At 38.3% G+C, this 25,709-nt stretch overlaps 1 protein-coding gene across 1 annotated transcript in view; it reads left to right on the top strand.

Annotated features, from left to right (window-relative positions):
* The window catches only part of LOC140165081 (von Willebrand factor A domain-containing protein 3A-like), a 61,271-nt gene that overhangs the window by 4,332 nt on the left and 31,230 nt on the right, over nucleotides 1–25,709 (top strand). The window contains exons 6-21 of the mRNA XM_072188504.1: nucleotides 189–243; nucleotides 1,799–1,900; nucleotides 2,967–3,073; nucleotides 3,640–3,765; nucleotides 5,763–5,871; nucleotides 6,859–6,924; nucleotides 7,183–7,314; nucleotides 8,178–8,316; nucleotides 9,506–9,609; nucleotides 11,147–11,322; nucleotides 12,848–12,967; nucleotides 14,437–14,511; nucleotides 20,272–20,366; nucleotides 22,224–22,540; nucleotides 24,219–24,263; nucleotides 25,559–25,678. Of these exons, the coding sequence (XP_072044605.1) occupies nucleotides 189–243; nucleotides 1,799–1,900; nucleotides 2,967–3,073; nucleotides 3,640–3,765; nucleotides 5,763–5,871; nucleotides 6,859–6,924; nucleotides 7,183–7,314; nucleotides 8,178–8,316; nucleotides 9,506–9,609; nucleotides 11,147–11,322; nucleotides 12,848–12,967; nucleotides 14,437–14,511; nucleotides 20,272–20,366; nucleotides 22,224–22,540; nucleotides 24,219–24,263; nucleotides 25,559–25,678 (1,888 nt within the window). The remainder of the gene's footprint in view (nucleotides 1–188; nucleotides 244–1,798; nucleotides 1,901–2,966; nucleotides 3,074–3,639; nucleotides 3,766–5,762; nucleotides 5,872–6,858; nucleotides 6,925–7,182; nucleotides 7,315–8,177; nucleotides 8,317–9,505; nucleotides 9,610–11,146; nucleotides 11,323–12,847; nucleotides 12,968–14,436; nucleotides 14,512–20,271; nucleotides 20,367–22,223; nucleotides 22,541–24,218; nucleotides 24,264–25,558; nucleotides 25,679–25,709) is intronic.

Here is a 25,709-nt window from a genome sequence, read left to right as displayed (position 1 = left end):
AAAGTAATTTCACTATTTGGCCCAGTTTATGAATTAAGGGCGAAAAACATGCATTGAACTCTGTGGAAGTGCAAAACATGTTTTGAAGGTGAAATTTAGGACAGGAAACTTTATTCAAATGATACATGTAGGTAAAGCTGAATCTGTAGTGAAGATACTGTTTACAACATTTTTAACTTATTCTACAGATCTATTGAGACTTATCACAACAGAATCAAATGGTTACTAGAAGGAAGCAGAAAGGTAAGAAAATTGAATAAAAAAGTATGAAGAGAATGAAATGTTGTTCAATGATGTTTATTACAAAAATAAATTCACAGACGTTCTGTTGAGTTTTGTTAATCTGTGTTTGTAACTCTTTTTAAATTGTAGGATTTTCCCCAAATATCTTGGTAGTGTAAAATTAGCAAAATCAATGGTCATGAAGTCAAATTAGTAAGATATTCCTGACATCCTACTCATTTTGCTTAATCACATCACATACAGGCTGAGTCAAAAAGAAGTAAACTCATATTTGAAGGGCTGTAACTCGAGATCTGCAAGGAATCTGTTAAAAATAAAAATATCACTGGAAAGAGCAAAGTCTACACGTTCAAATAAAAGAAAGAATTGTTGCAATTGCTCACAGCAAACTAAAGTTATACTCATTTGAATACAACCACCCATTTTTGTAGCTGCACGTGGCTGATTGATTTTCATCCATTTCAATTTCGACCAATCAGCAAAGTGCTAACAGGATTTATTGTTGAAAAGACACCTTTTGCTTTTAATTAATATTCAACAAAGTCCATGACGGTACTATAGTTTGTAGGGATACCAATTCAAGTCTTTACGAACGCTCCGGTAGAAGCTTGATTGGGGAATATTGGGTAAAGGATTGAGCTGATCTTTGGTCTTGCTGTAACGCATGTCTAACTCTAGCAATGTTCACTTGTGATCTAGCAGTTCATGGTCTGCCTGAAGCTTCCTACTGTCTGTTCCTTAGTGCCCCATGCACATTGAGCTTGTTCACAAGTTCTTATATGCTGCTCCCTTACATAAAACCCGGTTAGCTGTAGGAAATTGGAGACGAAAAAGACACTGAACGTCAGTGGGACTCTTAGCTTCATGATAGAAAGGTTCGCTCCCGTGCGGTAAATTGTGGTGCCATGTTGTCATTTGGCCCGTTTTTATTATAATGTAGCGTAATGAGATAAAATTCATATTGAAAAGACCCCTTTAACATGTAGGAATTATTAATCGAAACCACACCTGCCACAGAACTTTATTTGCATTTGAATATCGCGCCTTACCAATCAATATAACATGTAGGCCCCTACTTGGGAAGTGAAACCGTGTGCAGCTACAAAAATGGGTGGTTGTATTCAAATAAGTATAACTTGAGTTTGCTGTGAGCAATTGCAACAATTCTTTCTTTTATTTGAACGTGTAGAATTTGCTCTTTCCAGTGATATTTTTATTTTTAACAGATTCATTGCAGATCTCGAGTTACAGCCCTTCAAATATGAGTTTACTTCTTTTTGACTCAGCCTGTATGTCATCATATGTGATCAAGTAAAATCAATCTTAAGTTTGATCTCATCAAATTTGTGTGCTTGATTTCACTGAAAATCCCATGTGTCTTCTATTATATATCTGTTGTTAGAAAGGTATTCAAAATTTAGTCCTCACATATCAAAGGAATCAATAAGAAATACTTGCACATTTTCCTCCATATTTGCAACTTCTGACTGATTTTGCTTGATCTTTAGTTGCCCAGTTACCATTGAACTTACACTTTTTTCATTTTTCCCTGCAGACGTTTGGTTTGATTAAAGGCATGCGTGTTGCCGTGGTAATAGATAGTTCTGACTCTAATTGTGGATTTGGAAGAATAACCAACTTCAGACATGCACTCACTGTAAGTATTGAAATGGGTGTAATTTTTCAGATTTCAGGATTTTATTTAAATTCTTGCTGGCTGGAAAAAAGAGGACAGAAAGTGAGAAAATTAAAAGAAAATGAAAAAAACAACAAAAATTAAAAAAATTCTAGTCGCAGAACTTTTTGAAGCAACTTGGAAATGAGATTAAGGCGATAGAAACAAATTAGTTTGATCTTTCGATCGACCTTCGATGCTTGGTCGATCCTTATTATTTATGAAATCAATTAATTGATTATTGTTAATTGGGATAAACTATAGAAAAATTACTTAATTCGTGTACATCGTTGAACATACTCTTTGCGTGGCTGTGCGTAGTAAGCTGTTGTACGCAGATAACCTCGCAATATGGACGCGTAGAGTAGCGCTGTACGCTCGTGTATTAGCATGATTAGTCGCGGAGTAACAAGCGTAGTTGAATGTTCCACGATGTACACGAATTTAATAATTTTTCTATAGTAATTTGCACCTGTAGTTATATTGACCAATATAAATTTAGTGTCAATTCTGATTAATTAGTTGATAAATCATTAATAACAAGCATCAAAGCAGCATCAACGGTCGATCCAAATATCGAACAAATTTGTCTCTGGTGCCTAACAATGCATGAAAGGTCATGAAATGCAGATCATTATCATTGCAATGTTATGGAGCGAAATATTATATAATACATGACGGCCAGCTGTGCTCTTGTGGGGTTGGCCATACTCAATGTTGCCGGGACTTACCAGTATGATAGTGTATTCGTAGCTAGTGATAAAAACATTGAAAATGGATTACATTTGAAATTCACACACCCCTTATGGAAAACATGACCTTAATCTTGTACAGGGGGTGAAGATTTCAGATGGAGTCACTCATCCAGGTAACCTCATATGAAATTCACACTCCTTGTGTGGAAGATTAAGGCCATGTCTTCAATAGTGGCTGTGTGAATTTCAACTGGAATAGGCCAATAATAATGAAACAGGCATTTTACACTGAAATGTACATTGCATAAATGGCTTTACAGTTAAACCTAAACCTGTTCCAAATTTTATTTCAGGAACTTATTGATGAGCAGCTTCACAATAAGGAGAAATTGTACTTCATGTCATTTGGAACCGAGATTGACACCCTATGGGACACCCCAAGATTTGTCAATATCAGAGTGTAAGTAATTATGAATTTGGATTTTAGTTTATTTTCATCTCTCAAACCAGGTCAATGGAGCAAATTTTAAATTTTTTTATCATTAACGTGCCCAGTAACCAAGCAAGCTTTTGTTGAAATCCTTGGTTACAAAGTTACGAGTTTTTATTTCTCCAATTTACTCTTTTTTGCTTTTATTTTGCTCCTCCTCCTTATTGTTGCCTGTATCTCCATTTCACAATTGCTGTCTTTGGTCAGGTTAGGCTAGATCAGGCCTGTCATGCCACTGAGTGGCGTGACTCACGCCCATTGCAGATAAACAGACACAATCAAGGTTTGGCTGATACGAATGACAAGCGGCATGGAAATATGACAGGGGCATTATGAGTCCCATTACTTTGGTTCATCTGAAGTTCGGTAGTGACGTCAATGCTTTTTCTTGGTTGCGCCGCAAGCATGTCAACAAACCAACCATGTGATTAACTTAGTGTGGTTTGATACTGAAGCATATTCTCATGCCTGATTTATAGGATTTACAGAATTTAGCTGAGATATTATTTTAAATTCATTATTTTATTCTATTGCAGTGTTGATGAAGCCAGAGGTTGGGTGAACAGACTTATGGGTTTGGGAGGCTGTAATTTATTGTCTGCCTTGAAGAAGATGCTAACGATGAAAGATGTTGATGCTGTTGTCCTCGTCTTAGGAACATGGTAAGTTTTCACTGATATCCCATGGGTGGTTTAATATGTATCTCCATATGGTTTTAGTATGAATGGTAGCTTGGAGGGAGGGTAGGTTAACAACTATTGGGTTTGGGGGTGTTGTAATTTATTGTCTGCTTTAAGGGTTCTGGTATGAATATTTCGATAGTATCTTTTGTGGGACATGAGAGCACATCAGACATATCAAATTGAATTCTGAATACAAGGAATGTCTGATATCAGATCATTTTGATTTTTTAAATTTGCGATATAATACAAATTTCCTGACGAATTATTAAAATTTAGACAAGGACTTTGAGAAAAAACAGCCCACATCAGGGAAAATTCAGGGATTTTGAGAGAGCCATTATTTTTATAATTTTGCCACAAAAACATGCCATGCATTTCAGTGGCATCCTCATCATTTTCACCATGTTGACTGGTATCTGTAATTGTTTGTATGGCTGGAATTTGATGAAATATAACTGAACTGAACAGAACATGTACAAGTGACCATACAGGGATCTGCCACAAAGATGTAGTTGCTTTTTTGACCATTTGGTATATCAATGACTACTTATACAACTTACTCATTCTAGCCAAATTTTTTACTTGGAAATTTGGTAAAAACTGTGCAAATGTTATTGAATTTGACAGAAGATGGGATTATGGTGTACTGATGGGTCAAATTTTCTTGGAAATTTGGTGTAGTGATGAGTAATTTCTTTGATTCTCAGCAACACCTACTTACCCAAATAAACTTAACATTTGTACTTTGTACACAAGTCTCCTAAACCTGAGGTCCTGGGTTCCATTCCCAGGCGGGATCACTTTTTCTACTTGTCTCCTTTATTATTAAAAATTATGTTTATTTACTATGTTTTGTTTGAATTGATATCTATATAATAATACGCATCGTCTATCTGTCTATCTATCTGTCTGTCTGTCTATCTGTCTGTGTGTCTGTCCGTCTATTTTCTCGGAGACTAGGGGTCGCACGTTCCTCAAACTTGGTGGGTGGGTGCATGTTGACCCCACACAGATCAAGTTTGTATTGGTTAGTGGGTCAAGGTCACCCGAGGTCATCCAGGGGTCAAATCAGTCAAAACTGTTTTTCTCAGAGACTGGGGGTCGCACGTTCCTCAAACTTGACGGGTGGGTGCGTCTTGACCCGGGACAGAACAAGTTAGCATTGGTTAGTGGGTCAAGGTCACCAGAGGTCATCTAGGGGTCAAATTAGTAAAACTGTCATATGGGCATGCAACTTGGTGGGTAGGTGCATCTTGACCTAAGATGGAACAAGTTTGTATTGGTTAGTGAGTCAAGGTCACCCAGGGGTCATCTGAGGTCAAATTAGTAAAAATGTTTTCTGCCTATTTTCTCGGAGACTAGGGGTCGCACGTTCCTCAAACTTGGTGGGTGGGTGCATCTGGACCTCAGACAGAACAAGTTTGTTTCGGTTAAAGGGCCAAGATCACCCAAGGTCATCCAGGGGTCATCTGAGGTCAAATTAGTAAAAACTGTCATATGGGCATGAAACTTGGTGGGTACAGTCAACTTTTAGAGTCAAATTTTTAGAAGGTCATTTTGGGGTCATCCGGGGTTACCCAGGGTCATCTGAGGTCAAATTAGTAAAAAATGTAGTATGGGTATGAAACTTGGTGGGTACAGTCAACTTTTAGAGTCAAATTTTTGGACGGTCATTTTGGGGTCATCCAAGGTCAAATTACTAAAAACTGTCATATTTGCATGAAACATGGTGGGTACAGTCAACATTTATAGCCAAATTTTGGAAGGTTATTTCGAGGTCACAAGGGGTCATCTGAGGTCAAATTAGTAAAAACTGTCCTATGGGCATAAAACTTGGTGAGTACAGTCACCATCAGCCAGGTAATCGCGACAGCCGAGAACCGCCAAATACGGGTAACCGCCTAGTAATATTTATATTTCTGTAACAAGTTATTAGAAATACAATTTTATTATTTACTTATTTATCACTGTTACAGCCCAGATCAAAATTCTGATGCCCTTGTGGAGTATGTAGAACAAATTGTCGCTGGCAGAGATGTGCCTTTTCATGCTGTAGCATTTGATTGCAATAATCATCTCACTAATGTAAGTATGAATGGACTATTCAATTTGAAATCCATACACCCCCCCATGAAAAATTAAACCTTAATCAAGTTAATCTTCCACACAGAGTGTGAATTTTAAATGGGGTTACCTGAATGGGTAACTCCATTTGAAATCTGTACCTGCTGTGTGGAAGATTATGGTTTTATTTTTCATAGGGGGTGGTGTATGGATTTCAACAGGAATAGCCCGTTATTTCCATGGGGGTGTATGGATTTCAACTGGAGTAGCCCAATTGGTAACTGGGTAGTTGTTAAACAGTTATTAAGTCTATTCTAACATCTGTATGTTGATCCATAAGCACCATTGATGGGACATGGGACACTTGATGCATTTTATGTAGTCATGCTCCCTTTTAATAATGTTGAGTGACTATTGATTGTGGTATATGTCTGTCTGCATTGCTTGGAGGGACAGGGAGGAAGCACACGGTCTTCAAAAGTAAAACTAAGTAGGCTATAATTTCCCACTTTGCACGTAAGCAGTATTCATGGGACCTTAAATTTGTCATGTGTTGCAACAAATTTCACCCAAGATTGCAGAAGCTGTTTGATGGAAATAATGATAGAATAGATTTTGATTGTAATTTTTGACAGATTGACTCACAAGATAGTAGGGGAGGTTTTGATTTAGAAGCGGAAAAATATGCTTGAGTTATTGTTTCCCAAATATCTGCCTTATTTGAGTGGAGTACACAATACCAGTGCTTAACATACGTCTGCAGGATGTAAGTGCTCTTTGGTGCCATTTGCTCCTTGATAGCTCAGTTGGTAAGAGTGCTGGTCTATATACCCAGTGGTCTCAGGTTCAAATCCTGATCCAAGGGTGAATTTTTTTACTTCCTTTGCCTCCTTGAGGGAAAAACAAATTATGTGCAAGGTCTCTTATTGTTGAAGTAAAACTGATAGACTTAATTGCTTCAGATCAGTAATGCAGTAATTAATATCATATATCATCTGTTTCTTACAGCTCACCTTGCGTAAAATAGCGGATGCAACGGGAGGACGATATCATGTATATGCTTCAAACAGTGAGGTATGCAGGAAAATTTAATAGTAATAATAATCATAATAATAATTATTACTTGGCTAGCAAAAATAGCCACTGAGTTCTTAATAATGGTCACATGGCAGTGATTTTACAGTTATGGGAGAACAAGATGTTGATTCAGTTGTCAATTATAACATTTTGACCAAATACCTCATACTTTTTAATCTAGTAGTATTTTTCAAATTGTAGGCCTATACTTTATTTTGATACATCCTGTATACATGTATGTTGTTTTTATTTTAGGAACAAATCTACACAGGTACAGATATAGCCATGTTACTACATGAGATCAAAACAGCTCAAGATGTTATCAATAAGATTGCAGAAATGAGGCAGGGTATGATGGGAGATGCACTAGTTAGCATCTTGAATGAGGTAAGAATAGATTAATAATATAAACAGATGGTGACTAAATGGCAAAGTCCAGCATCATCTGTTAATGGAGGGTCAATTGTTCCATGAAGGCGCGAGAGACAAAAATGTTATGCCGCAGTATGTGTGTGTTATCTCAAATTTTCCAAAAGTGCTGTCATGACATCCTTCACTTATATGCAAAGGCACTCATTGTCTTGCTTAAGTTGATAGACACAGGTGATAGAATGATCGGCCCTCATAAATATGCAAGAATTCTCATTGCATACAAAACATGTGGACTTTGCCTGTTGGTTTGCTATCTGTACATCTAATCTATGGAGGTATGACTCTCAAAAGAGGCAAGCTATGATGGGAGATGCACTAGTTAGCATCTTGAATGGGATAAGTATAGATTATGAAATACATAGATTGGAAAGTTGCTTGCCTGTGTCCTCTGTGTGTGCTTGAATTTAACTGATGCCGGTACAATGTTCAGACCTGGCGGCATTGTTCAATTGAACATACATGGACCCTTCAACTTTTCAACGCTTACACATAAACTCCCCTTTTGTGCACACTTGTGCTATGTTTACACTATTTTTGAGTTTGCAAATGCATCCAGCACTTAGCGGAAGGTAGGCCTGTTGCCCATGCCCTCATGGGCAACAGGCCTACCTTCCGCTGAGATAGTCTATGGAGATAGTCTATCAGTTAATACATGGTACTTCATGTTTCAGAACTGAACAATTCTTGTGATCCAGTCATACGCAGAAGTAGCACTGTAAAACAATTTTGTTTAAATACAAAAGTAAATATAAGCTGCCATCATGGATATAATTTTATTGTACCCAGATAAAATATTTATCTTCTTCTACATTTTACAGATATCTTTAGAAGTGCAGAAGTTGCCACAATCTCGCTTCTTGCCTAGACCTCCTAACCATACAGCTCGTCTCAATATAGAGGACCCGTCATTCCAGCCTAAGACATCAATGGATTGGCTCAAGCAAAATGGATTGAAAGGTAATAGGAAATGGGCAATTCCAGTTGAAATACATACACCCTCTGTGGAAGATGTGACCTTAATCTTCCACAAAAAGAGTGTGAATTTCAAATGAAGTTGCCCGTTCAGGGTCGTCTGCTCCAAAATGGCCTATTCCAGTTGAAATACATACACTCCTATATGGATGACATGGCCTTAATCTTCACACAGGGAGTGTGAATTTCAAATGGAGCCACCCATTCAGGGTCGTCTGCTCCAAAATGGGCTATTCCATTTGAAATCCACACACCCCCCATGGAAGATATGACCTTAATCTTCCACACAGGGAGTGTAGATTTCAAATGGAGTTACCCATTCAGGGTCATCTGCTCCAAAATGGGATATTCCAGTTGAAATACATACGCCCTCTGTGGAAGATGATGTGGCCTTAATCTCATGCAGGGAGTAAGACTTTCAAATGGGGTTACCTGAATAAGTTATTCCATTTGAAGTCTACACCACTTGTGTAGGAAATTAAGGTTATTTCTTCCATAAGGTGTGCATGGATTTCAACTGGGTAGCCAATTTTTGTAAAGTGATGGGAAAATGCTGAATTGGTCGAATCTCATGCACTTGATTAAATTATATAGACCTACAAAAATCTGTGATGGTTTCAACACAGTTAGAATTTGATTGTCAGTAGAATTATATTATGATCATTGCTGTGAAAATGGATCATTTCTCGGAAAAAAATAAGCCAAACTCTGTGCAAAGGAGCATTTCTCACAAATGTTTGCTTTGAACAACAACAGTTAGAAAATTAGAAATTGCATCAGACTTGACGTTAAATGAGACTTGTTCTCACAATATTAGAGGAAAGTCGCCAGGGAAGAAAAGGAGATATGGTTCATTGTACATGTCAGAAAACAATAGAAAAGGAAAGAATTTTAACTTCAGAACCACCAATTGAGGGGCAACCCTGGCAAGCTGTACATTGTATATCATTTTAAAGCTTATGAGCCAGAGATTGATCCAGAGAAATAAAGATTTGCAACTTTCCTCTCATTTGTCATTGTAGGAACATGTCTCAAATATGCATTGTTTTCAAATTTAAGAAATATCCTTGAAAATTATTTGTCATTTTCTATACTACTATGCTGAGTAACAATCCTTACAATTAACTTACAATATTATTATCTTTCCTTTTGTAACTTGTGCCACCTTCACTAGCCAAGAAGCTGAGTCTGTATCAAGTGCTAGCTCCCAATGCCTTCGCACCTATCGAGGAGTTTATTCCAATCATACGCAAATCTGTCAGATCACAAACACATGAGGTAAGACTTGTTTGTTTGTTTGTTTGTATGTTTTTGTGTTTGTTTGTTTTATTTACAGATTATAAATGAGGGTAATATAACCCATTTGTCACCCTGATGTGGCAGTACCATCAACATGTTGAGGCAGCTGTTGTGCGCGTGCATCTATGTGGGATCTTTAAGCATGTGCGTGTGTACGCCAGCGTTTTGAGCAAACACTAGCGATTTGAAGCTGCGTCCAACAAAATACGCACTAACGTCACTGCTTCATCAGGGTGAAAAATGGTATAACTACACATGGCTTCCAGAGAATGGCATTGTCTTGCTCAAGGTGAGCATACGTAGGGTAAACACAAAGTAGAATTCTAATTGGCTGGTTTATTCGGATGATAATCGTCACACAATCATAATAACAGGCCAGTAATCTGATATGAAGTGTCGCTCATTAATAGGATGTGCGAGTCGATCAGAGCAAAACAGTTGTTTCTCTGGGAGGTAGTGCTGGAGGTGGCACGTACCCCAGGCGCTGTGTTGGTGGGGTGCCTAATCGATAAAAGTCAAACAAATTTGCATTTCATTTTTAGAGACCGTTTTTTAAGGTAAAATTTCACCTTGATTATGATCAAATTAGTAATATTTGTGCAAATTTGTTCATAAGAGTCAATATGACAGCTGATCAGCCATTTCCCCACTTCGAGAAGGGGCCGTCATTCCCTATCCTTGCCCCTGCCACCCCAAATCCCAGCTCTGCCTGTGAACAAAATAAAGAGTTAAGTTGAGTCAGGTAGTTTTTATTGTGCATAGAGACCCTCTGCTTTTGTACTACATAATAAATATCATGTGAGACTATAAAAAAAAAGAAGCGCAGTGATTTATAGTGCACTACGCACAGGCACAACGCATAGACGTTGATCCACAAGCATCAGCACACTTTACAGGTTGTCGCTGACCACTACGGCCCCACATCATTCTATAAACCATTCAACAACAAATCAGGGACTTTGCTGCTACAAGAGCGCACACCCTAGACATTCCACAAATAACCATCGCAACCAGGATCCGCTCCCCGAGTTTCGAAATCTCCCACATAGGGAGTGTGAATTTCAAATGGGGTCACCAATTAAGGTATCCCCACTTGAAATTCACAATCCCCTTGTGGAAGTGAAGATTAAGGTTATGTCTTCCTTTGGGGGTGTATGGATGTCAACTGAAATACCCCAATAGTAGTTGTGGTCTTTGACTCTTATTGTCGTTTGGCAAGAAAAACCTCCGATGTGTCTTTGGCCCCTGAACATGTTTAAAGCAAAACCTCCTATGTAACCTGTTGTCAGTTTTGCTTTAAACATGTTCAGGGGCCAAAGACAGATTGGAGGTTTTTCCTGCCCAATGACATTATGTGGATGAAAATGCAATAGAATTTGATCTTTCATTTTGTAAGATATCAGTTTAAAAAAGCACGAATCTTGTCCTTCCTTTTTGCCGTAACTCAAACATGGCCTATTTTTGGCAGGAAATCAATTTTCCCAAAAACATAACATTTTCTTCATTGACCTTACAGAAAGCAATGACCCAATTTGAATGGCACGATGGGACTATGATGAATGTGCATGTAGACCCAGCATTCCTGTATGACTATCAGAAGCAACTAGGAGCTATGGTGAAGCTATATGAGAGACGCATAGACTGGCTGTCAAAAGATAGCAGGAGACTCTTTGGAACCATCTGTGAAACAAGGTAAGTAATGATTCAATATGAATGGCCTATGGGACTATGATGAATGTGCATGTAGACCCAGCCTTCCTATATGACAATCAGAAGCAACTAGGAGCTATGGTGAGGCTATATGAGAGACGCATAGACTGGCTGTCAAAGGACAGCAGGAGACTCTTTGGCACCATCTGTGAAACAAGGTCAGTAACTTTTTTAGCTTTGTTGAAGTTGAGATATTGCAATCAGTGTTCGAAATAAGGCGCATCCTTGCATCAAATACCTGTGAAAGTAGGCGCGGACCCGCAAAATTCCTATGGTACGGCTCCGCGTGACCTGTAAAAATTGAACCAAGCAAAGAGCAGAAAATCCTAGTTTTGTTGTTCCACTGGTAAATCTTGTTCACATAATATGTCCAGCTGCCTGAGTACACTTTAATTTTAGTTTCCCATCAAGTTTTCAACCCGGGTTGTCAATTTTCTGCAATCTACATATCGTGATCGCTGTAACTAATTCTCTCTCTCTTGAAATTTTAAAGGCAAGGGTCCTGGGTCGGACCCTTGAAAATTGGCGAGGACTCTTGTATTTTTTTGCTTATTTCGAGGCCTGATTGCAATGACGGCACAAAGTTAAAAGTCAGACTCTAAGTAAATTTAAACTGTTAATAAAGTTCCAGGTAAAGCTGCAAGACAATCTAAATGTACAAGAACAGAATGAGCAAATAATATCATCTCTCTGTAACGTTAACAATACCGTTGTATCAGTAAAGAGATTCATTTGGTAGGATTGTTGTTGATATCATTGTATCTCTGAAATATCTGATAAATGGTGAAAAGTAGGTGATAGTACAGCTAGACTGAGCATGCTGACTTGACCTAATAAGGGGAGTTTTCAGGCAGAATCCATGCGCTTTTCCCAGGCAAAATATTTAATTCACTTTTTGTGGAATAACACAATCGCATACGACCAAACCTCGACCTTGCCTAGCGGCGATGGTATTAGAAGCGTGATTGGCCAATTCTCAAAAGCTATGCTTGCTCCGTAAGCATGTGGTCTTTCGCGTGAATACGCCGACGCAAAAATATCTGTGCGTATCAAGTTGGCTCTTATGATCGAGAAATAGATATTTTGCCTATACACTAATCCGACATGCCAAGTATTGGTCAAAATTCATTCCGCCATTACTGGGGCCATCCGCACCAAACTGGTGTTGTAACTGCCCAATCGGGTGGAAAAGCGCTGCTTCAAAATCAATCTTATTGCATTGTAGACTTTCAGCATCCTTTTGTCACACGGGTGATGGAACACAGTTTAAAATTCCCGCAAAGCCTGCATCATTTCACATTTCAGGTGGGGTGGCCCACTTCAGTGGCTGTCATTGATCAGGTGTAGGAATGTGTGGAATCGGATTTGTCTATTTGTCTATAGCCCTTACCATTTTGTATTCCATTGTGTTCTACCACACATGATTTGTTAGTCTCCATCACAGGTCTTTGAAGTTGATTATATCATTCACTTGTATTTTTTGTTTTGTTTTGTTTTTCTTCTTCAGGGTGGTGATATTGATAGATTTGTCCTTATCCAATGTGAATTACCTGGTGCATGTACAACACTCAATGAGGTTATTACTAGAACAGCAACTGATGAATAAACAAGCATTCAATATTGTAGGGTAAGTTTAATCTAATTGGCTACTCATCTTCATCATCAGTTGGCTGCGGAGCAGGCGACTACAAGCTTTCTCCAACTATTGCGATCTTGGGCAAGCGAAACAATTTTGTTTGGCTGCAACATCCCTTCAGTATCTCCCAGGAAGTGCTGGACATACTGTAAGTACAGTGTGCGCGGCCATCCCGGTTTCCTCTTCCCATGCGGTAGAATATAAAGGGCATATTCTTTCACAGGCTGTCGTCTTCAAGGCGCAGTATATGGCGAGAAATTTGAGTTGATGAATCTTGACTCTGGCAACCAGTGGAGTGGTGTTGGTCAGATTGTAGATGGTTTCATTTGGAATCCGATCCACACGCTTGATGTTTAACTACTATCTAATGTAAATTATCCTGGTACATGTACATGAGTCATGGGTAATCACCAAGGACATGGGAAACAAGATCAATGCCTTTGCAACATTTTGCTACAGAGTCATGTTAAACATCAAGTGTGTGGATCGGATTCCAAATGAAACCATCTACAATCTTACCAACACCACTCCACTGGTTGCCAGAGTCAAGATTCATCAACTCAAATTTCTCGCCATATACTGCGTCTTGAAGATGATTTAGCCTGTGAAAGAATATGCCCTTTATATTCCACCACACGGGAAGAGGAAACCGGGACAGCCGCGCATACTGTACTTACAGTATGTCCAGCACCTCCTGGGAGATACTGAAGGGATGCTGCAGCCAAACAAAATTGTTTCGCTTGCCCAAGATCGCAATAGTTGGAGAAAGCTTGTAGTCGCCTGCTCCGCAGCTGACTGATGATGATGATGACATGTACAACACTCAATGAGGTTATTATTAGACACACATTATTTACCAGCCCTAACTGTACATTCCTGACAATGTAAATAACTTTGAAGAAAGAGTAATGATGTTATATGTTTAATCGTAATGTTCTTGGGGTGGTTCAGTCACAGGTGCCCTATGTTGCTGCACCTACCTTGCTAAAGAAATGCACCCAGGCTGTATGTTGTTTATGGTTAGCATGGTCAGCAGATACTTTAGACTTTGCTTAAGGGGGTACTACACCCCTTGATAAATTTGTGTCTATTTTTGCATTTTTCTCAAAAACTAATAACACAGTGGTAACAAAAGTTACATATATTATAGGGGCAAGGAATCCAATTACTACACTGGAATTTCAGTGACCCAAGACAAACAGTTTGTTATTTATGACAAGAAATCAGGTACCGCTACGGTGTACCTCATTTCCTATCATATATACTGAACCACTGAAATTTCAGTGTAGTAATTGGATTCCTTGCCCCAATAATATACATAACTTTTGTAACCAAATTTTGAGAAAAATGCAAAAATAGTCAAATTTACCACAGTGGTGTAGTACCTCCTTAATCTCATCATTATTATAATACATTAAAAGATGTTGTTCTTCTTTATCCCATTATGGTGTATCTGACAGGTTTGGTAGCACAACCAGTGCCTGGAGACCATGCTTACAGAACCCAACACGAGAGAACCTAGAGAGTGCATGGAGGTAAGTCAAGTAGGGGACATCCCATTATAGTGTATCTGACAGGTTTGGTAGCACTACCAGTGCCTGGAGACCATGCTTACAGAACCCAACACGAGAGAACCTAGAGAGTGCATGGAGGTAAGTCAAGTCGGGGACATCCCATTATGGTGTATCTGACAGGTTTGGTAGTACTACCAGTGCCTTGAGACCTTGCTTACAGAACCCAACACGAGAGAACCTAGAGAGTGCATGGAGGTAAGTCAAGTAGGGGACATCCCATTATGGTGTATCTGACAGGTTTGGTAGTACTACCAGTGCCTGGAGACCATGCTTACAGAACCCAACACAAGAGAACCTAGAGAGTGCATGGAGGTAAGTCAAGTAGGGGACATCCCATTATAGTGTATCTGACAGGTTTGGTAGCACTACCAGTGCCTGGAGACCTTGCTTACAGAACCCAACACGAGAGAACCTAGAGAGTGCATGGAGGTAAGTCAAGTCGGGGACATCCCATTATGGTGTATCTGACAGGTTTGGTAGCACTACCAGTGCCTGGAGACCATGCTTACAGAACCCAACACGAGAGAACCTAGAGAGTGCATGGAGGTAAGTCAAGTCGGAGACATCCCATTATGGTGTATCTGACAGGTTTGGTAGCACTACCAGTGCCTGGAGACCTTGCTTACAGAACCCAACACGAGAGAACCTAGAGAGTGCATGGAGGTAAGTCAAGTAGGGGACATCCCATTATGGTGTATCTGACAGGTTTGGTAGTACTACCAGTGCCTGGAGACCATGCTTACAGAACCCAACACGAGAGAACCTAGAGAGTGCATGGAGGTAAGTCAAGTAGGGGACATCCCATTATGGTGGATCTGACAGGTTTGGTAGCACTACCAGTGCCTGGAGACCTTGCTTACAGAACCCAACACAAGAGAACCTAGAGAGTGCATGGAGGTAAGTCATGTCGGGGACATCCCATTATGGTGTATCTGACAGGTCTGGTAGCACTACCAGTGCCTGGAGACCATGCTTACCATTACTGCACAAACAATTGCATTATTATTTTGTTTTACTTGATAGGGACCACATACAATTATGCATTCTTTGTAAGTGCACATCAGCCCCACATCTAAATAGATTTGTTTTGTACAAACACTAATTTATGATGCAAAACGAATTGGCAAAAATAGTTACTTGTCACACAAAAATTCCACAAACTTGAATGTCTTAAGCAAAGCTGTGTAGACTGGACTATCAAAACTTTTCACACATTGTTGAGCGTACAAAATCATACACATTTTCATACACTGGGCACTGTCATTTCTCTTTTGTCTGTAATTCATAAGGGCTCTGAAGCCCTTCCTCACCGCTACACAACAATGACAACAGCATTGCTCTAAATCCCTCCGTTTGGCTGGTCTGACAAAAAAGGGCTTACGGCGTCGAAAGGTGGCTTCACTTACTTTCACATGGGCATTCTTAGAGGTGAATTCAACATAGGCTTCTCTGGAAGTCTTGGTCATAATATGGCGTATGTGTGATAAGTAACTATTTTTACCAATTCGTTTTTTGATCTTGTTTTTGCGGGTATCCGTAGTCGGGTGGCTTACTTCATTACCCAGAAGTTACTCATTCTTTCTTTCCATGCCATTCATTGGTAAGCGCTGTCCTCGTGACTTCCTATTGACATCATAGTATGCAGCATCATCTCCCTCTATCATTTTTTCTGACCTTTTCCTTTTTTACTTTACACTATTTTCTTTATACAGAGTACCTTTGAGGCTTTCTTAACCTTACGAGTTTTGTGGACTTTTTCCCCAATCATCATTGCAGTTGCTTTACTTCTTATTCTGGTTACATTTGTACTTCTTTTGTGTTTGCTGGCTGACATAACCTCAGTAACATCACTTATTATTGCTTTATTCAATATATTTTCAGTTTGTTGCGCTTTACTTTGTATGATTCCTTTCCTTTGTAACTGCTTTCTGGTCCTGGGTGAATCAATTAATGTTTGTGTTAACCCTGCTTTCTTGCTTGGACTTCTACTGTACTTGGCAATATGCTCCCTTTATAGAGGTCGGTGTTTAGCAAAGCTCTTCTTGAGACTGGTCTGATATGCAACTGTGATTTTTGAGTTTTGTTTGTCTAGTCCAAGACTTTCTGCAACTGAACTTTTTCTGGCTGTGCAAAGACAGTATATGACGATCCACAGCATTTTTACTGCTGAACATAATACCACAAATATAGCATTTGTGTTCTTTTGTGCAGCCAAGTCTTGTTAGCCTTGATGTTTTTTGAGAACGAGTCAGCATAGAGGAACATTTCTTTCAAAGTCTGCCTAGGTTGTCTCTTCTGGTAAATTCTTTCCCACATTTACAGGTTTCCTTTCCATAATGTTGGTTGACATGTCTATTCAAGTTAGTTTTGTGAGCAAAGCTTTTTTACACAGATATTCACTTGTAGCCTGCAACTTTGTGGCTCTCCAAGTGTACTTTTAAGTTGTCTTTACGAAGAACAACTATTCCACACATTTCACACACTGCATGGTCCTGCTTTTCATGCACAGTAAGTTTATGTCGCTTCAAATTAGCTTGTGTTGAGAATGTTTTGTTACACAACAACATTGGTTGTTCGTCATCCAAATGAATTCTGTAATGTCTCTGAAGGTTATCTTTCCTTAAGGCTGCGATCACATAGAAGTATACGGTATTCGCTATACGAAATACGCTCATTCGATCAGGCTGAGTTCATATAGGAGTATACTATGTGAACTCAACCTGATCGAATGAGTGTATTTCGTATAGCGAATAGCGAGTACATAGGCATGATAGGCAAGTTTACCAATTTTCTTTGTCTAATCAAATGCTTGTAACTTTACTTCTTGAGGTCACATTGCATTCAATGAGGTATCATAATGATATAAAATTGGATCGGTTGAGCCCATATTTATTGGTCGAGCTATGAGTTTTAAAATATTGGACGAGACGTAGTCGAGTCCAATATTTTACAACTCATAGCGAGACCAATAAATATTGGGCGTAAAGCATCCAATTTTATCATTACTATGTTTTGGAGCTAATATTTTCACACACTTGGATCCCACCTTGGTCTGGGGCGGACATTTTAAAAATGAATTTAGGAGAGCAGCAACGGCATCACTTGCATTACATTCCAGATGTTAAATCTACATCATATGCAAAATTTGAGGAAATTCGCACGAGTCCGTTTTATTTTAGGGCCATTTGTCTATAACAAGTCTTTACATGTAGCCCTATGGAGAGAGTGCCCGTTGAGGGCGCTTATAACCCCATTTTAGGAACAAAATGTGATTTAAAAAAACGGACTCGTCATGAATTTTCTAAAATTTTCAGAGTATGTAGTATGAACATGTAGAAATATAATCAAGTAGTTGCCCTATCTGCTCTCCTCCAAAAAAATAAAAAGTCCTATACCTCAATGATAATGAAACCTAGGTGATCCATCAAAACATAATAATGTGCAGAATTGGATAGTGCATCTATTTAAAAAAAATGAATTTACCCACATATGGTTTAGTTTTAAAATCGAACACACACGATTCCCACTATACTCTACTATACGCAGGTATACGGCCTTTTCGAATAGTGCCCTTTTATGTGACCCGGTACTATGAAATTACCTTGATCGATTTAAGCTATACGCGTGCACCTGCAAAACGTGCACCGTATAGCCGAATAGTATACTTCTATGTGATCGCAGCCTAAGAACTCTCTAGAACATACTGAGCATTTAAATGCCATTGTAATTAAGATTGGTCAGACAAGAGAAGATGTCTATGGGCACATGTAATCATGCTCAGCATTTTACGTGAGACAACAAGCCAATGTCCAGAGTATCAAGACACAATATTTGACTGTTTTACACTGAAAGTATACTCCAGTCCACTGTGACTCCAGTCAGTCCATCTAAACTAAAACCACTAGTTGCTAACTAATTGATAATAACTCCTCCTGACCAGACTCACAGCTGGGTAGAATCCCAATCACATGCTTGTGTAAATGAAATGTTACTAATCTCCATCTCACTGGTCACTTGCCTTCTATGCCAAGAGGGCTGTTTAATTGGTCAGTGTCTCAAAAGGGATTTGTGTATTAGTCATTGTTTGACCATGAAGACATAATCATCTTCAAGTGGTTAAGCTTGTGCGATTCTGAATAAGTGCAAGTTTCTAGTGTAATTGGTTGAACAATAATCAATAATGTCAATAACAAGGCATGATAATTAAAATCTGTACAATTTGCCCCATCAGAGAAGATGAGAATAGACTCTTTTCTGACCCAACAGAGGCCCTGCATGAAATTATCGATTGGCTCCAAACAAAGGATTTGAGCCGGTGTCCTTCACCGTAGTTATGGCGGAGTGCAGTCCATTCAATCAAATGTTGTCATCAACCTATTTGATCGAAGTGCAGGGTTATGTGTGTGAGACGAACTGTCACGGTAGATTGCAATCATGCTTTTGTTGAATGCATTTGAGTAGTCCGCCACACTTACGGGCTCATACGTCACATGCAAGGCCCCTATATACATTGTGGGCCTATTTGAAAAATGAAAAGGACATTTTGAAAAGATTAGGGCCTTAGTGATACATTATACTATTCATTCATGTAATTCTAGATTACTAGAGTCAGCAGCTTTCCAAAAATGTATTGTGCTTTGCTAAGGTGAATGGCTCAAAAGATAAAATAAAATGTCTGGGCTTATGCAATGAAATCGCTCAACTTCACACTTCAAATTACTGAGTCATGCATACCAACAAACAGGATGGTCATGTGACTGGCATTTTGTTAGGGTATTGTTATAATAAAATAAATTTAATAATATTTAACTGCAACATTTTCCCTTTGAAATGAGACCAAATATTAATATTTCTATTAAGGTTTGCTAACAAAAATTAACAAAATTCAAAATGATATAGTGAAAAAGTATGATTCTCCATAGACTTTATACAGTCCATCCCCCTAATCCTCCTCCCCCTAATCCTCAACCACCCTTGGCACATTTCATTTAAAACAGCATGAAAATATAATGAAAGATGATTTTAAAACAGCACTTTACATGAGTAATAAAGAATAAATTAGCTTTAATTTAAAACCTTAATGAGCCTCTAGGTGAAGAAATACTCCGGAGACAATGTTTTGAAGTCCATGCACGTCAAAATGTAACAAAACCACCTTTTTGGGTATCCCAGTATATGGCGCAGGACCAGTAGTATAACAGTATTAAAAGCTCTTAATTTTATTTTACCACTTCTTATTAATATATAATTATCATTATAATAAATAAGTTTGAAATTGTATGATGCCTTTAAGGGGGCACTACACCCCTGTGGTAAATTTGTGACTATTTTTGCATTTATCTCAAAAAATAATAACAGACTGGTAACAAAATTTATGTATATTATTGGGGCAAGGAATCCACTTAATACACTGAAATTTCAGAAAAAATGAGGTACATTCTAGCGGTACCTCTTTTCTTATCATAAATAACGAACCACTTGTCATGGGTCATTGAAATTCCAATGTAGTAATAAGATTCCTTGCCCCTATACTATACATAACTTTTGTTACCACTGTTTTATTAGTTTTTGAGAAAAATGCAAAAATAGACAAAAATTTATCGAGGGGTGTAGTACTCCTTAATAATGTGGAACATCACTATCTTGTATAAAAAAACTGATAAGATACCAGCAGCAACATAAACACCATTTATATACTGATCTGTTATCTCTGCATTTCAGATGGGTTCTTGGCTTGGAGTGTAGCGGTAGTCGTAATTTCCTATCAGGTCTAAGAATGGCTTTGGAGAACGAGGAAGACAGGAAGAAAAATTCTGGTGAGTAAGATTTAGGCGTGGTGGTAGATGAATAGAAACACATGTAACTTCTATTTTTTTTGGGTGGGGAGACCATAACTCAGATATATAAAAAGTGAAACATTTCATTACACTTATAGTAACAAGAAACAGTGGAGTATAAATGAAATGTTCAGATGCAAAAGCTGGCAAACACAAATTTCAAACTTTTTGCATTAATACCACCAACATCTGCCCTAATTTGATGCTAGCTTTTAATTGCCACCCTACTTTAAAAATACAATTTTATTTTTGAAGCTACTGTATACGCCAATATTTTCGCGTACAGATATTTTCACGGTTTCAAGTATCAGTGACAATTTCGCGAGATGTTAAATTCACAGTTGTTGGCAACTTATATAATAAAATACATAAGAAATGTCTTCATTTTAACATATTCGCGGGTTATTTTCGCGGGCATATATTAATCCGTGAAATTCGCGAAAATAAAACAATTTCAGCGTATACAGTATACATATAAACTCATCCCAAAAAGAAAGTATCCAGTTTGATTTTTGTCCACAAATCAAAGAAGGGTGTCTTAAATCAAGACCTACTTAAAGTATGTTACAGATGAATTTATTCCGCACAGTTTGATACCTAATTTGTCCAAATTGATGCAGAATTAACGACACAGTGATCTTTTAAATGCAGTCACTTCAATTTTTAAAGTTGCAGTAATTCCTATCGATGTTGTTCTCCTGCTTCATAAAGGTACACAATAACAGAGGCGGTCTAAGGCTGTTTGACTCCACTTCATGTGTTTTATTCAATACATACTCTTTCTTCCTCAATGTTTTACTGTTTATTCTTCAAAGTCCATATGGGATATGTCCTCCTGCTGCATCAATGATTGTCAGACATCTGCGGCCCATGCTCTCAGCGAGATTCTGATGCGCCCTGGCCTTGAGATATCGCTGCCCTTATTGAGTAGCACAACCAAATCAATAGGAATTTACTGCAACTTTTGAAATTGAGATGATTGCATTCAAAAGGTCTTTGTGTCATCCATTCTGCATCGATTTGGACTAATGAGGTATCAAACTCTGCGGAATAACTTTATCTGTAACATACTTTTGATAGATATCGATTTATGACCACATCTTTGACTTATGGACCAAAATCAAACTGGATACTTTCTTTTTGGGATGCGTTTATATCATAGCGGCTAGCATCCCCTGGGATATATATTGTTATGAATTGACAGACTGCCGAATCCTGTTTCGTCTTTGGTTAAATTTGTATTACTCATAAACTATTTTGAAATAGGGAACAAGGTATCAGCGCTTTAGCTCTAGAGGGCAGCAAATCAGTTTTTTAACAGTGATCAGCGTCAACTGTTAGCAAATCCTATGTGACATGATCAAGGGGAATGAGTCACATGTCGGCCCTGGTCGAAAATGAGTTTTACACAAGTTTCTAAAGAGGACATTGAGAGCTTTCAGAAACTGAAAACCCCATGTTAATACAACTTTTCTTTGCAAAGTTACATCAATTTATCAATTACTGAAAACAATATAAAACAAAAGAATTTTAACACTTTCTTTGTCAATATCTCAAAATCAATATTAACGACATCCGACTCATTTCCCTTGATCATGTCACATATGCTCCCCTCTTTCTTTTGCTTATCACATACAATGTGTCATATAGTATGGGGGTATTATGCTTCAATTTATTCCCGGCTCATTAACTATGCATGATTTGATTTCAGCTGTGGATGGGATCTACCTATTCACCAGTGGCATCCCAGACCAAGACCCTGATGTAATCTGCTCATATATGGAGGAACTCACAGCTGGACAACCCACTAATATGTGCATTATTATTTAATTTCAGCTGTGGATGGGATCTACTTATTCACCAGTGGCATCCCAGACCAAGACCCAGATGTTATCTGCTCATATATGGAGGAACTCACAGCAGGACAACCAACCAAGATACACACTGTGCTCTTCAATGTGGATGACTACGATGCAAACGGCGCCATCCCTGGTAGATACGCAAACATTACCCAGACAGCAGAGTGTCTGCGTACATTAGCTCATGTGACCAATGGGAGGTTTCATTGGTTCCGGGAGACAGGGATTATTGAAAGTGATGATATAAAGGCTATATTGAGTGAGATGGACAAGGCTGTTAACTACTCACAAAAGGTAATGGTTTATATAGACTAGCGGGACACCCGCGCTACGCGCGGGTCCCCGCTAGGTGAGTAAATGGGGCGTTCACTAAAGCGGGAGGAATTACTGAACAGGTAGAATCATTGAAAAGGTAAATTTCATTTATCTGAACCTGACACTCTTTAAGCCTACGTTTCCATTTTAGCTTCTTTCTTTCTTTTTAGTTTCTTCTACATGGGCCAATTTTGTTCCATTTTTAAAAACATTTTGCTGCTAAGCTTGCAAATTTCCGTTACCATGTTTTTTATTTACTCAATCCCGCTCCCATTATTTTCTAAATCTGTCCTTTCTTACATTTCCCTGTTGACTTCATTTTTTATTTGCTGCTTAGCTTGTGATTTCCCGTTTTCATGTTATTTATTTAGTTCTGTCCTCAGTTTAATAGCTTTTTTTATTCAAATCTTCTAATTTTATTAGATTTTATTATTCTTTCCTTCTTTAGCCTATTTTATTCCCGTTTTCATTTTCTTACTGTGACTAACTATAGGCTAACCCACATACTCGTAGGCCTACCTGTTTGTCCTCATTTTGTTTTCTTTTTTAATTACAGTAGGCCTACCTCTTCATGTTGTTTGTACTTTTTAACACACATCTTTTCCCCGTATTTATTACGCCTACGGTCGGTCGTTCACCCGTATTATCATTCATTGCACGACTCTGCGTCGTTTACGCTAGCGACATGGCGTAGTGCTTTGCGTTACCAGCAGCAAGCTATCGCTGCAGCTTACGCGAAAGCGGCTTGGCATTAGATACGCCCGTGCGACGCAGCACGGGCTAGCTTGACAACTGACTCCCTTTTTGTTTACCCAGGCCAGCATAGCAACGTACCACATTTTCACTGATTTTGAGGCCAATTCTTGACCGTTTTTCAACCAAATAAAGTTTAAACACGTTCCCGTATATTCCTCGATCTCCGTATGAATTTGGCGACATTTGGATCGAAACTGACGGAGCCTTTATAGCGATACATACATACATAGATACATACATAGATACAACATTCCCCTATTTATAGTAAGATGCGTTGACTTGTGACGTCAATGCATCATCACAATTTCCATTGTTTTTGCCTGGCAGACAGTATCACGTAATCAAAATGACATCAAAATGACATCACATATCACCTAGTGCTATCTTACGTTTCAATTGGTGATGAGTGACTGATTACTTCACTAATATTGCTGAATGTCCAATGTCAAAATAGAGCTGAATCGTATCAGAACTTATTTAGGTAGGTTGACAAATGTGGTAGGTTGGCCTAAAACAATAAGTTTGTTTTGCCCTTTTTTTTTTTTTTATCCAAAAATATGAAGAAAATAGGGTCACATTTTGTTATTGTTCATAAGTTGCATATATGTGGTATAACATTTGCTAAATGCTTTGCCTGTTTGTAATTCCTACCGCTCAACTCTGATACATTAAAAAAACTAATCTGACAAACCTTATAAATCATTGTTTATCATCATATTTTGCATTTTTTAACAATGTATGTGGCAAAAACCCAAAAAAAATTACAGATGGACCAATCCCAACTTTAGAGCTTTAAGGGCAATACAAAATTTTTATAGACTTAGCATAAACCTGGTAGTACCTGATGATACCCATCTGCATACTTAACCTGTTGTTATTTTTTCCTTTTTCTTCTTTGCAGTGTGCAATCCTGGTGGACTCTGTTAAAAAGAAAGCACCTAGAGAAGTAAGTGCTTCATCTGGTTGTTGTTGTTGTTGTTGTTGTTGTTGTTGTTGTTGTTGTTGTTGTTGTTGTTGTTGTTGTTGTTGTTGTATTTTTGCATTGGTAATATTTTTATTGACTGTTGTTGATTAGAGCATCTGAAAATACAAATGATTATGAGGAAGTATTGAGAAGCTAAAATATGTACATCCATATCAAAATGAGGCACTTGTTGTCTGCTACAACTACATGTGTCTCTTTTACATAATAGCTAAGAACAAATACCAGACTCATCTCAAGTGGAGGTCACTTCAAATTATTCACAAGTTGCATGGTTTATGAATACAGAGAACATTATATAAACCATGTGACTTGAGGATTATTTGTAGTGTGCTCCACTTGAGATGAGTCTGGCATTTATTCCTAGCAATTACATGTTGCATTCGACAAGTGCATCCTTTTGATATGGATGATTGTACACATAGTCTGAATGGTGGCATTAGGGAGAGGAAGCAGAATTTGCTCCCTGTTTAGGGTGTTACCCCCTCCCACACATACACGCACCCACCCCTTCAAAACAAGACATGGAAAATTCCATTTTTCATCCCAGGGAACCAAAAATCTGAAAGTCTTTCTTCCTGAAAATTGCATTGCTCCCATGGAAAAAGAAACAATTCTGGTGTTGCAAACTTGCAACACTGACTGTATGGTACATTAGGACAGATCATCCAGCATTTGCAAAAACACACACCATTTTTTTAATTAATCTGATACACTGAGATAAAGGCAAAAATATGGAGTAAAAAACAATAAAATACATAAGAAAATACACATCACAAAACCTCGATATGATAGCCTAATGTTAATACAAGGTAATAATTATAGTAACTCGATTTTCAAAAATGCCTCCTTTGGCCCCCATGGAGCAGATCGTGCCATAATTACTTGATGAATAATAATCTACACCTTAAAAACACCCACTCATATAATGGACCTGTCAAATGGGTTCAGGGGTCCATTTCACTAAACTTTACGAAGCTTTGTAAGTCTCAAAATCATTCATAACTTAGTAGGAGTTGTAAGTTCCATTTCACTTAACTTACGAACGGTACCGTTTGTAAGTAATAGGGATTTACTACAGAGATCCTTTATAAAGTTACATCTAGTATTAGTTACTTGAGTTACAAAGAGTTTTAAAAGTTTAGCGAAACGGACCCCAGAAGTATGTTTTTTTTTTCAGTTGCTTGTATTATAAATGGCCATGAAAAAGATAGAGTACCCTTCCCACCTGTGTAACATTTTTGTGTCTTTCCTAACAGGATTATGAATCGAGACCACCAAGTGAAATGAAGATGCTGCCAATGAGACCATCATCAGGGAAGAAGAAACCAACTCCAGCACCAGCCCCTAAACATACAGAACTAAGCTTTGCTAGACTGGTAAGGATGTCTGTGAATTATGCTTAAAGCC

Source organism: Amphiura filiformis, chromosome 11 (assembly GCF_039555335.1).
Source record: "Amphiura filiformis chromosome 11, Afil_fr2py, whole genome shotgun sequence".
NCBI classification, from domain to species: Eukaryota; Metazoa; Echinodermata; class Ophiuroidea; order Amphilepidida; family Amphiuridae; genus Amphiura; species Amphiura filiformis.
Note: the sequence above shows the minus strand (reverse complement) of the source record. Positions and strands in the feature narration are given on the sequence as shown.